The 12017-nt window shown below is 41.8% G+C and overlaps 2 protein-coding genes across 6 annotated transcripts; one reads left to right on the forward strand and one right to left on the reverse strand.

Annotated features, from left to right (window-relative positions):
• The first annotated feature begins 10 nt into the window (after window positions 1-10).
• LOC102702757 (pentatricopeptide repeat-containing protein At1g11900) lies at window positions 11-3692 on the forward strand. Of its 5 annotated transcripts, none has more exons than XR_005811756.1 (3): window positions 11-249; window positions 661-2219; window positions 2958-3692. XR_005811756.1 is itself a non-coding variant. In XM_040523796.1 (2 exons), exons 1-2 carry the CDS (start codon window positions 163-165, stop codon window positions 1735-1737), a joined length of 1164 nt encoding a protein of 387 aa, XP_040379730.1. In that variant the 5' UTR covers window positions 11-162; the 3' UTR covers window positions 1738-2945. The 5 variants fall into 5 exon arrangements, 1 of the variants encoding a protein (XP_040379730.1); XR_005811755.1 differs by having other exon boundaries at window positions 661-2146; window positions 2958-3691; XR_005811757.1 differs by having other exon boundaries at window positions 661-2146; window positions 3048-3691.
• A 143-nt stretch (window positions 3693-3835) lies between these two features.
• LOC102703036 (protein PIN-LIKES 6-like) lies at window positions 3836-6629 on the reverse strand. Its single transcript, XM_015837480.1, has 11 exons — window positions 6266-6629; window positions 6079-6158; window positions 5833-5957; window positions 5619-5740; window positions 5297-5521; window positions 5113-5187; window positions 4916-5016; window positions 4753-4805; window positions 4419-4613; window positions 4194-4315; window positions 3836-4034 (listed from the first exon to the last, which is right to left on the reverse strand). The coding sequence occupies exons 1-10, from the start codon at window positions 6452-6454 to the stop codon at window positions 4194-4196; spliced, it is 1287 nt and encodes a 428-aa protein (XP_015692966.1). The 5' UTR covers window positions 6455-6629; the 3' UTR covers window positions 3836-4034.
• Between the last annotated feature and the right edge of the window lie 5388 nt (window positions 6630-12017).

Consider the following 12017-nt stretch of genomic DNA (forward strand, 5'->3'; position numbering starts at 1 on the left):
GCATTTCCTCGAACACCTGCCGCGCGCGCCGTCCGCCCAAATCCCCTCGCCGTCGCCGCCTCGCCCCCAAACCCCGCGCCGGCCGAAGCGGCTCCCCGCGGATGCCCTCCCGTCCCGGCGCGGCCCGGACGGCGGTAGTAGGGAGCGGGGGCCGGGCGTAAGATGCGTCGCTTCCCCCCTGCGGCGGCGCTCCTCCTCCTCCGACGCTCGCTCGCCGCCGCCGCCTCCGCCGAGCTGCGCTCGGGTCCGGTACATCTATTGCCCCTCTTTTAAATATTTCAGTTTGCACATGGAAATAGAAGGAAAAAGATACTACTTGGCTGAAGTCACCGAAGCCGAGGATGATTGTTGTCGCATGGATTGGTGGATGAGATTGCAATTCGGATGGTTGGTATGTGTAGAGATTTAGGTTACTTTGTTGATTTAGTTATCCCCGAGCTAAGCCGAAGATCATATTGTTTTATTGACTGTTGAGAGCACATAATGAGTTTGTATGACTTGAGCCATGTTTAAGCATTTAGATATTATTAGGACTAACATTGGTTATTATTATAGGATTTAATTTGCGTTGTTTTAAGATTCGTTGTCACATGCAACATGCCTTGCTTTGTGGCATTCAAATTGCTAGATTTTTCTTAATTGTATTCATCTTGCCTGCAGAGACGGTTGGTGCGTGCCTCTTTTCTTGACGAAAGCCCCTCCATATACACGAGTCCGGCCATGGCTGTGCAATACCACCAATGCTCTAGTTCAGAAGACAGGGATGACGATGAGGTTCTTGCGGCTTTCAATCGGGACTGTTGTACTGACTCAGATGGCGGTGTTATGGATGGTTCAGCATGTACTGCCTACGTTGAGAAGCTCTGCAGATCAGGCAACTTCTCTGTCGCTGTTCGGATTCTCCGACATTTACATGATAAGAATATCCATGTAGGGCTGAACACTTTTAATATGTTGCTGGAGCAAACAGGTGAAGTGAACTTCATTCTTTTTGCCAAGGTATTCAGGTACCTGCTGCTTTCCAAAATTGCTCCTGATTTGACTTCTTATAAAAATGTTGCAAAGGCCCTTCAGACGTTGGACGAGTATGAACTAATACTTAAGTTTGTAAGACAAACTTTGGAAATTACACATGATAGAGATCCTACAGTGATGAATTGCATTATTTTTGCCATGGCTAAATATGGACACATTGATAAAAGTTTGATCATATTTAAAGAATTGAAGAAAGATCAAAGAGGGTTGGATGTTGTCACGTTCAATACTATTTTGGACATGCTAGGAAAAGCTGGTCGGGTGGATCAAATGCTTCATGAGATGACACTAATGGATGAACTTGGCCATTCTCCTGACATTATTACATATAATACAGTGATAAACTGCCTGCGGAGGCTTGGAAGGTTAGATCAGTGCAAAATCTTTGCAAGAGAAATGATTGAGAGAGGTATCAATCCAGATTTAAGAACATATACTGCACTAATTGATATTTTTGGGCGGACTGGCGATATTACTGAAGCCCTTGAAATGTTTGACCAGATGAAAAGGTCATATCAACCTTCAATTTATGTCTACCGAGCCCTTATTAGTAACTTAAGAAAGGCTGGACAGTTTGAGCTAGCAGAAAAGCTCTCTGAAGAGATGAAATCAAGTGCTTCAGAATTACTAGGCCCTGAAGATTTTAAGCGGAAGTTTAAGGGTAGAAAGATCAACAAAAACAAGCGAGATAATCGCAAATGATCTTCCAGGCCTGAATATTTTGTTTGCATGCAACATGTGCTCATCCACTGTTCCAGCCAAAGATTCTGGGATAAATTGAAATCTTTCAAAGAATGTATCTCATTAAGAATGAGATAACCACAAAGCTTGATTACAAAAGCATGATGATTGCTAACATATGCAATGATCTCAGGCAGAGAGAACCAGATTAGAAACCTCTATGAACTATTATGGCTGCAGGCTTTTTTCTGATGTGCATTTGAAGAAACAATAACATGCTTCTCTGATCTATATCTTCGCATATGCAAGAGAAGTTATCTGGAGACAAGTCCTGTACTGATGAGACATGAATCTTTATTTGAGATTGTTCTACCATAGTGCAAACTCAAGCCAACAAAGAGTAGACTGGCCACAAGACTTCTTGGTCGAGGTATATATGATGTGCTTCTACTGGATTATCATGTGAATAACATGCTCTTTGTGCATTGTTCAGTACTAATCAGGTTGTGTGGCTCTTCACTTCAACAAGTTCAATTTCAGCATTGCTGTTCCTGTCCAGTGCCATGAAAAAGAGTTGAACCTTTAGAGCTCATCAACAGATTGGCTAGATTCCATCCCTGAAATTTTGTTTTGGGGAATCCTAAACAGAATTTAACGTGTGAAAATATTTATTCCTCCAAGAGGTTGGCTAAATTGACTCCCTAAACATAAAAAGTGGGCCCATACGAATCTACCATCAGAAATCAGTTTATTTGTCGAGGCGGGAACATTTTATGCACTTGCGGGAAGGAGCAGCGATCTGGAATAGGGAGTGAGGGTCGCTCCGAACTTGTGGAGACTGACTTTACAAGGGAAGGGACCTCCAATTCTTGGGGGGTTGCTAGGAGATCTGTTGAGATATTTTTACCTAAAATCCCCTAATTTGGGGATTTATAGGAGTTTAGGGGGACTGTTGGGCATGCTTCAGTTATTTAGGCCATTTTTGTGGATCACTAGGTATAACAAAATACATATACCAGATTTTTTAATTATCCTCTATTTTTGCCATGCAGTCAAGTAGAATACACTGTACTTATGTAGGTTGTTTAGTCCATTGTATCTTAGATCATCTTAATATTTTTATCATTTGTTTTTTCCACGTGCTTTCATGCATATTATGTTGTATGTCTCTGAAAAGTATGGCATGGAACACTGATTACAAGGTGCAACAGAAAATCATATTTCTGATTTAATTAATGCAGATGGTTATTCATGGAACTATGATTTGCTTCATGCTAACCTGCTTGCTGTTGATGTGGCAATGGGTATTCCTTTGGGGAAACTGGAGGAAGATACCTGGGCCTGGCACCAGAGAAGCATGGAAACTATACGGATCGTTCCACATACCGGTTGCTGCTTGGAAGCAATCCCATGGATAAATCTGTTGATGCTTTGACAACATTTGGCTCAGAAAACCCATACTGGAAAACCGATCATTGGGTTCTGAAAAGCCATACTGGAAAAAGCTTTGAAAATGCCTACCCCGTCCAAAGTTCGTGTCTTCTGGTGGCGGGTTCTACATGACAAACTCTATATTCGACATATTGAAAGGATCAGCTTTTTACTGAAACCTGTGGCAACAGCAAGGATACTGATGTGCATGTTTTGTTGGTATGTATATCAGTATATGACTTGATTCATGCCTAGCAAGAGAATAACTCAAATCTAGCAATCATCTTGAGCAATTGTATTGCTCGTGATTGTAATCCTGCTTCAGATATAATATAAGCTTTTGTTTCCATCGGGAAAAAAGTATGGCATGGAATGAAGCATCTCAAATTCATAATATGCCTCTGTAAACAAGATTTTCGCTATTTACATATTTGCACTTCTATCTAGTAGTCCTAACCAACCAAAAGCAACAGTTTTAAGACAACGTTGTACTAGATGGACATATTTTACAAATACACAGATGGTCCAGTAAACGAATGATCTGATTTGTTACACCAATGCCTTGGCTTCATCTCTTGTTTTCAGTAGGTACATCAAATAAAACCTACAATGGCAGTCCCTGGCATTTGTCCATGGCCCAGCCCCCCCCCCCCCCCCCCCCCCCAAAAAAAAAAAAGTTTCTCTCCTTTCTTTTTGAAACCCCGGTCACTTCCATAGTTGCGACTCGTTAGATAAATGATTAATTAAAACCCGGCGTCTACACCGGGAACGGGTGTACCCAGCCAACCCATATCTGTGGCTCTGTTTCACAGACATCATGCACTTGACAGTAACACGTATTTCATAAACAAATCATACAGTTTCATCATGTGAGGTAGAGTCAGTATCTGCAAAAGAATCACTTGAAACATTAGAAACTAGAAAAACCCAAGGGGCGGTGGAAAAATGTTCGACCATACACACTGCAGGAAGCAGGATGCAGTTAACCCAGCATGAACAGCATATTCAGGTACAGTACAAAGTGGGTTCAAAATCAAATACTCTACCTAGAACAGCATGGCAAGATAGAAGATAATCCATCCTGCCATTGAGAAAACGGCAAAGATATGCACCCAGAACAAAATCGCAGCTGATTCCTTGCCGCAACCTCTTAGGTTTGCAACAGCACCTGCCGATAAAAATAACAGATTAACTTATTATACTTTATAGTCCACTCTAAGGTTGATTAACATGCCAAAGATGGGGTGGCATCCTGATATAGTTTTCCATACCTGACAGTACAGATGTGGGCATTGAGTGCTGCAGTAACAAGACGAATTTGAACATCTTGTCACCTTTCGGGATAAATCCAAGCTTGTCAGCAAATGAGACAATGCCAACACCAGCAATTGGAACCAAGACCAGGCGTGCAAATATAATGGCGATGGTGGTTCGGACCCCAAGCCTCCTACTTCCTTCACCGGGGCCTGAAACCATAATCAACCACAAGTATGGACTTCAGACAAACATATTTAATTGCAGAAATATAAGTGTACTAGAAGTACACTTCGTATCACTGCACGGTTCTGTTGAGATTTGAGATTTGAGAATATAGCACGAGCTTACCATCAACAAGATTGCCACCAACAGCAAGCAAAATGCATGGAATCATAGCTTCCCTGAAACATATAGAGACAGCATTCTTAGTAAGAGATGGCTGTTAAATGTGAATTTAGCTAGAGCCGAGAAATATATTGCAAGAAGGACGAAGTGTGAGACGGGTCAATACCCAAGAATGAGACAGCCATCTGTTAAAAAGAACAGGGGTGCATCATCTGTGAGGATCAAATTCTTCAAGAATGGCACAGCACCGAGAGTAATTGCAAGAACCTGTTACATGATGCAGAGGAAGTCAATTAACTGAGGAAAAAAAGGCAATTTTTAGGAAGTGATAAGAGCCAAAAACCAAAGATACGGAGCACTTACAGATGCAATAATTGGTGGTTGAAGGAGCTGCCTCTTTTGTAGGAATCTAACCATGCACTTGATAGGGATCATTATCTGCATTGAGCCATAGATGGAGTATTGTTAGTTATTTTGGTAACAGCTACTGAGGTACCTCTATTTGTTTTCCAGCATGATGAACTAACAATATGCTTTGCCTACTTACCTTTGAACCTAAAGAAGGAACATCCTGCTCCTCCTCTGAATATAGCAGGGGCTCTTCCTCATGTGTATCGTCATGAGCACTTGATGGATATTTTTCTACACCTGGCATGGCATTAGGAGCCTTAAGTGGAAGTTTTTCTTTCTCCTCATCGCAGCTGTCAAAGGTCATCCCAGGGGGTGGAGCAAGCATCTTGAACACATATGTGTAAATAATAATTGCACCGACCTGCACCCGGCAAACAATCCGATCGTCACAATAAGTATTTTGCACTTGCATTTTAAAAAGGATGTGAAACTCCATAAACAAACGGATTTGGACATACCCATTGACCAAATGATAAGTATGCATTTCCATCTTGAGTGCATCTGCTTGAATCGCCAAATGGATTTAATTGGTCACGGCATAATGCTGAAATAAGGACAAGTGGTATATTTCCAATGTTCCCTGCATTAAATGAATGTCAAAAAAATATAATCAGAAAGCTTGATGAATCAGAAGCTAGCAATATTCGTAAGGGTGTGAAGAAAGCACAAAACCTATTCCGATGTGAGAGATGGTGAACTTGAAGTATGGATAAGGGGGTCGCACAATCAATGCCACTATAAGACCAATCAAAGATGCAGATGCTGCACCCAGAGCAATGTTTACTGGAATGAACCACCTGCAAAAACATAAGTAAAATAACAATCAGAAAGTGCTCAGTAGAGTGGCGCGGGGATAGTTTGATGCAACAAGACACCAAATATTGCCGACGGAATCTGCAACTTGTTCTTCTTTCTTACCACTGCAGAATCTTGTCGAATGTGATTGCTCGTCCGAGCTGCGCGAAGATGAGGCAAGGGAGAAGCAAAGAGAACACAAGCTGCAAAAATGATGATGAGAGAGAGAGAGAGAGAAATTAGTGAGAGCTTCATGATCCATGAGTTGATGATGATGATGGTGAAAGATTTAGGGAGGGGTTACGGTTACCCCGTTGAGAAGCTTGCGGCCGCTTGGCTTAAGCAGGCCGACGCGCTTGGACGCCATGAGGAAGCCCATGAAGCAGACGACGAACACCTTGGCGATGGGCAGCACGGCGTACCTGAGCATGTCCAGCACCGACTCCCCCGCGGCGCCGCCCTGCGCCGCCGCCATCTCCAGCGCCGACCTCCCCACCATCGTCGCCTGCACCGGCGCCGGGATGCAAAGTGTACGACGAACCCGTCAGCAACACAGAGGCGTTAACCAGGGCTCCCCACCCCCAAAACCGCACGAGCGGAACAGACGCGGTTGGGTTGGTTACGGCGGCCGCCAGAAGCTGCCCGGCGGCGAACTACTCGCCAAAAATAGCAAGCAAGCAAACAAGCAGCTCCCCGAAACGGACAGCTCGAGCAACCCCCCTCCTCCAGGTTATGCCACCACCTTCCCCCCTCCGTGTCAGGATCGATCAGCATCCCCAAACACACAATCAGCATCGGAGTCGGACGGCTCAAGGATCAAAACCGCCCGAAATCTAGTGCTAATCCGAGCTCTCTACGTGCAATCGAGCCCCTGACGCCGGAGGAATCGCGCGGTGATATGGGGCTCGTCGGAGGTCGGCGAGGCGGTGGTGGTAGGGTACGACGAGACGCCGCCGACGAGAGAGAGGGAAGAAGAGCGCCACGTCGGACGTGTGGGGCCAGGGCTACCCCTCTCCGGTCACTCCAGGGCCCACGTGACGTGGACGAGTGGGCCGCCGAAATCTCGCCCCGCTGGATTAGATAATAAACCCGTGGCCCAAGAAGCCCAAACGGCAGAGACCCAAAGTTGAGGCCCAAACGAACTGGCCCAACTGCCTGATCGGCTGCCAAAGGCGTTTTCTGCTACAGGACTATAAAACCAACCTGAACACTCTCACGGAAATTATCTAGGACGGAGTTTTTTATTTAAATAGATGACGGGTTGAGATCCGAGAGGAATAATTTTTCTAGGAGGGAAAATTTAGGGTTTAAGATGGCGGATCTAAAAATTTTCTTGAGCCTGGGCGAGCCTAGCGTTGCATAAGGAGAATACACAACTCCATATACCGGCTTCTACTTTGTTTATTTATGCAAAGGCTTAAGAGTCTATTGGGAAGGAACGACGGAGGCAATCCATATCATATACCATACTAAAGTAGTTTACGAAGAGTAAATTGTATTTCGTACTAGACAAAACATACGTTGTCTCATTTTACACAAAGTTTATTGAATACTTTCACTTTGCACTAGGTGTATCAAAATAAGTTTTACGTACTTTGCACCCGGTTAGCACATTAGTAATTTAATAAAATTTTGTTGAACTTGAAAAATCTAAAACCAACTTCGCACAACATATCTTACATTCAAAATTTTAAAGCTCTACTCATACATTTAATATTTTTTTCAATTATATGATATAATCGGTGTAAAGTGAAACTTATTTTGACGTACCCTGATGTAATGTGAAAGTATACGCTAAACCTGTTGCAAAATAAAACAAGGTACGTTTTACTTGGTGTGAGGTGTAATTTACTCTTTAGGCAATCGTAAAGTTGTAATTTAGAAAGAGAGAAGTTGTAGGTGTAATTGATGGCCGTATATTGTTGATGAACCAGACTAATAAGCTTGTATTATGGAGAAAAGAAATATATATGGTCGGTGTAAAAAATAGTTAAGCCATTTTGCCGTATGGTTTTAGATGTGACATTGTGAGCATTTGCTTAGTTAGTTTGTGTGGCTGGTCTAACCTTATTAAATTAAATAGATTAAGCACCATAATTAAGTACTACCGCCTCCGTCCATAAATGTTTGACGCGGTTGACAACGAGCACAACTGCGACGTGACGATGAATACGAAATTTATTGTCTTGACATCATTAGCGGTGTTCTAATGACATTTTCCATCGACTTGCTCTACCATGTCAGTCGCGCCGATATTGTATTGAACTTTGGTTCTAAGATACATATCACATATTTATTGAGATTTTATAATTAAAAAGTTTATTTTTTATCTTAATATAAAGTGCAATATATTGAAAGTGTTTGTCTTGTTTCTAATTGAAAAGATAATTTCTAACCTTTGGAGACTCCATAATTGATAAGATTATTTCTAATTTAGAAATCTCTAATATACATAAAGTTTGTGTAATAAGAGATAGAGTCCGTCCTACACGTCCGATCTTAAGAACATGATTTTAGTTGTGATGAATAAACAAGTTAGAATAAATAAATGCACTGTGGGTAGATCTCACATGAATTGATTGTTTAGGACCAAGCAGGATTACTACATTTGGGCCCACATTCACTGCAGGACTGACAAAGAAGAAATGGAAGCCCAGTTCGGAGGGAAAAAGTAGGCCCAAGTTTACTAAATCTTACGCTGGATGCCATATTGCCATATCTCCCTCGTCTCGTGAAGAAGTGAACAAATATGGAGTGTTCTGTATCTTTGAACAGATGAATTTCGCGCAAACTTCATGATAATTTCGTATAAATCTAGAACTTATTTTCGTATTTTAAAAGATCCGTCGGCATTAAACCCTGGGCGCTCACTGTTTCCCTCTTATACGTATCTGTTCACGCAGGGCGCATGCAAAGGAGAGCGTTACAATGGACGCGTGCGTACTCATCCTTCCTCTCGCGTGTATGCTGGCTATGGCTAAGGTATTATTACTTCGGCTTTTCAGTAATGCTCAAATTGTCCCAAGTAATAAATAAAATATAAAAAAATACTAATAATTATGTAAGATTTTGAACAAGATAACAGTAAAAAAATAGATAAAAAGATTAACAACGTCAAAACAAAAGGAGATATCACGAGGTAGCACTGTTTTCTATGTAAAATTTGGTACCTTTTAATATCTAAGGTACCAAAAGCTATCAAATTTTACGTAAAAAAAGTGGTACCTTCTAGTATCTTCTCAATAATGGTAAAATTACTCGTCTGTTAGAGAGCCAGAAGAACAAAATGAAAGGACAAAAAGAGCATCTTGAATTCTCGATCATGTGTTGATCTCCAGCTAGATCATCAATTAATCCTAAGCAAGCACGCACGCACGATCGATCGGTCCCAGCTTGCGTAAGAATTAATGTGACCGTGTGTGCCACCACACGTAAGCTTCATTTTCTTTGTTGCGCCGCCCGGGCGTTTGTGATTAATTCCGGTTGGAACGCAGGGAGTTTATAGAAATTACCATAGAAATTGGAGGTTTTATTTTCTAGGTGTAGTAGCGCTTGATTAATTTGTCCACCATGTTTATAATAAGTTATTCAGGCATTCAGCTCGCAATTTTCAAATGTTGCCACGTACCTTGGACTGTTGTAATTTTGCTAAATTCAAAAAACTTGTGCCAGATAAAATGCATCGATCGAATTTGAAATTTTCACTACCACACAGCTACCAAAAAAGTCAGTGGAGGACGTTGCGTAATGCGTGGCGCCAGCGCCACCGGCCGTCGACGGAGGCTGCGGAACGGACAGATCGACCTGTGGGCTTGTGGCTGAAGCTTTGAGCTAATTAGCATACGTGATTACACATACGATGGCTTAATTATCATCATGATTCATGCATGCATACAATTATATGTGCTAAGTGTTATGACTCATTTGTGATGGTTTGTAACAAATACCCTGCACTGATGTTCCACTCATTTGTGACGTTTATTGAATCTGACACTGACGATCTCCCTCATTGGTGTGGGGATTTCGTGTTGGGTCCATATCCATTATAAATGAGGCTTAAGATCCAACATAAATGGGTTGTTCTTTAGTGGTGATTCAGCACGTGAAATTGAAATATCCTACTATCTTTGTTCTGAATTATAAAAATATAAGATGTAATTATTTTTCTCTATCCCATAATATAGAGCATGCATGCAAACATTTATACGCATTAACTAACACATCTTTTTCCTCTAAATCTAACTTAGTTTAAATTATTCATCATCGAAACACTCAACCACATTATATGTATGCACATATATATCGTTTAGGAACAGATTTAGTCGCAACTTTATTTCAACTATCCGTAATTTCACAAATGCTTAGGTAGTCCAAATACAAGATAAATGATATGCATGTATCCTACTCAAAAAATACTACGACGATACCATGAACTTGTTAGGTTTTAAAATTTTATTTTAATACAAAATTATTTATCAGAATTTTAGAAATTTGATCAAATCTTGTCCTTAACATAAAAAATTTCGACTAGATACAGCGTATGTTTTTAACGAATTTTGTAAATATATGGTGGTATCAAAACTTTATGGTAAAAAGCATGCACACCGAGCAAAAGAAGGAGAAAAAAAATCTGGCTACTCCACTGTGCATCGGCTGGCATGGCGATGGCATGCATGCACCCGGGCGGCGCGGCGACCAGCGATAGCTAGCTCGTTCGTGCAGGGCCACGCATCTAGCTAGCAAAGCTAAAGCGATCCAACACCACAGAGACACAGGAGCCATGGCAGGCAGAGCAGGCAGGAAGGCCGTGGCCGGCCGGCCGGCGAGCAATCGATCGATCGCCTTAGCCATAGCTAGCTTTGCTTTGCTTTAGCTAGGCTGGTCCTGCAGCAGCAGCAGCTGCAGCATGGGATGGTCGGCGCTCGATCGGCACCACATACCGATCCAATTACCTGTAGATTCTCACAAAGCCATCATGGAGAGACAGATGGGGAGTACAGAGGCATGCAGCATCTCCCATCGATCGAACGCATTTGATTTCGGGAAGGGTATATTTCTTTACTATCTCTGTATCTAACCGGATATATATATATGTCACATTTTCAAATTGATAACTTAGCTACGGTTATAGAGAATTTAGCCCTTTAAATAATCTAATCTAGAATTCGCTCTAATAGATATTTGAACTCGTAACCTTAGTGTATATATATGCTGATATGCATTGCACATTTGCATTTATATTTATCGATACAGTTATTAAAGGGCTTAATTAGCTTCGCCACCACAAACAAGATTGATCAGCTGCGTTCAAACCTAAAGGTTAAAAAACTGATTAGTCGTAGAAAAAACGATAAACGTAATTAATATATGATTAATTAAGTATTACTTATTAAAAATTTGAAAAATACAGTTATTTGACTTTTAAAACAATTTCTATATAAAAAATTTTATACGAAATACATCATTTAGTAGTTTAAAAAATATAATAACGAAAAACCAGGATTGCTTTAGCTCAACAAACTGAAACGAAGCAACCACATGTTTGCTACTCCTGCTAGCCTTGATATCAAGTTGGTGTGGGATGGCATGGCAAGGGCAGGCATAGGCACCACGCGCTCTGCCTGCGGTTGGAGTAGGCAGCAGAGATGGGTAGGTTGGGCCTGGTTTTTATCCGGCCAGGTTCGCGATCGAGGGGAGGGAGAGGTCCTCCCTCGTACACAACACCCGTACGGACGTGGGAGTGCCCCTGTGCTTGTGGGCTACTACTGCTGCATGCCACGCACTGTGCGTGGCCCTGCATGCCCAAGGACCCGGCCCATGTTCATGCCCCCGAGACAGGTCACCTCCTTTTCTCTCTCTCCGACCTTTTCGGAGTGGTTTTTCTCTGGCTTTTCTTTTTTAACTCCGCGTCACATTAAATGTTTAAATTTAAATATTAATTAAAATTATTAAATATAAATTATTAATAAAACTCACTTTATACTCTGGGCTATTTCACGAGACGAATCTATTGAGCCTAATTAGTCCAGGATTAACGAATGTGATGTTACAGTAAGTATTTG

The sequence above is a fragment of the Oryza brachyantha genome, chromosome 5, assembly GCF_000231095.2.
Source record: "Oryza brachyantha chromosome 5, ObraRS2, whole genome shotgun sequence".
NCBI lineage: Eukaryota > Viridiplantae > Streptophyta > Magnoliopsida > Poales > Poaceae > Oryza > Oryza brachyantha.

What these genes read in the sequence shown, in the direction of transcription:
- LOC102702757 (XM_040523796.1), top strand. Translation starts at nt 163, where the DNA reads ATGCGTCGCTTCCCCCCTGCGGCGGCGCTCCTCCTCCTCCGACGCTCG. An exon ending in CCGAGCTGCGCTCGGGTCCG is followed by an intron (nt 250 to 660) that starts GTACATCTATTG and finishes TCTTGCCTGCAG; the next exon opens with AGACGGTTGGTGCGTGCCTC.
- LOC102703036 (XM_015837480.1), bottom strand. Translation starts at nt 6,454, where the DNA reads ATGGTGGGGAGGTCGGCGCTGGAGATGGCGGCGGCGCAGGGCGGCGCC. An exon ending in TGGTGGCAATCTTGTTGATG is followed by an intron (nt 4,614 to 4,752) that starts GTAAGCTCGTGC and finishes TTATGGTTTCAG; the next exon opens with GCCCCGGTGAAGGAAGTAGG. An exon ending in GCCCACATCTGTACTGTCAG is followed by an intron (nt 4,316 to 4,418) that starts GTATGGAAAACT and finishes TTTTATCGGCAG; the next exon opens with GTGCTGTTGCAAACCTAAGA.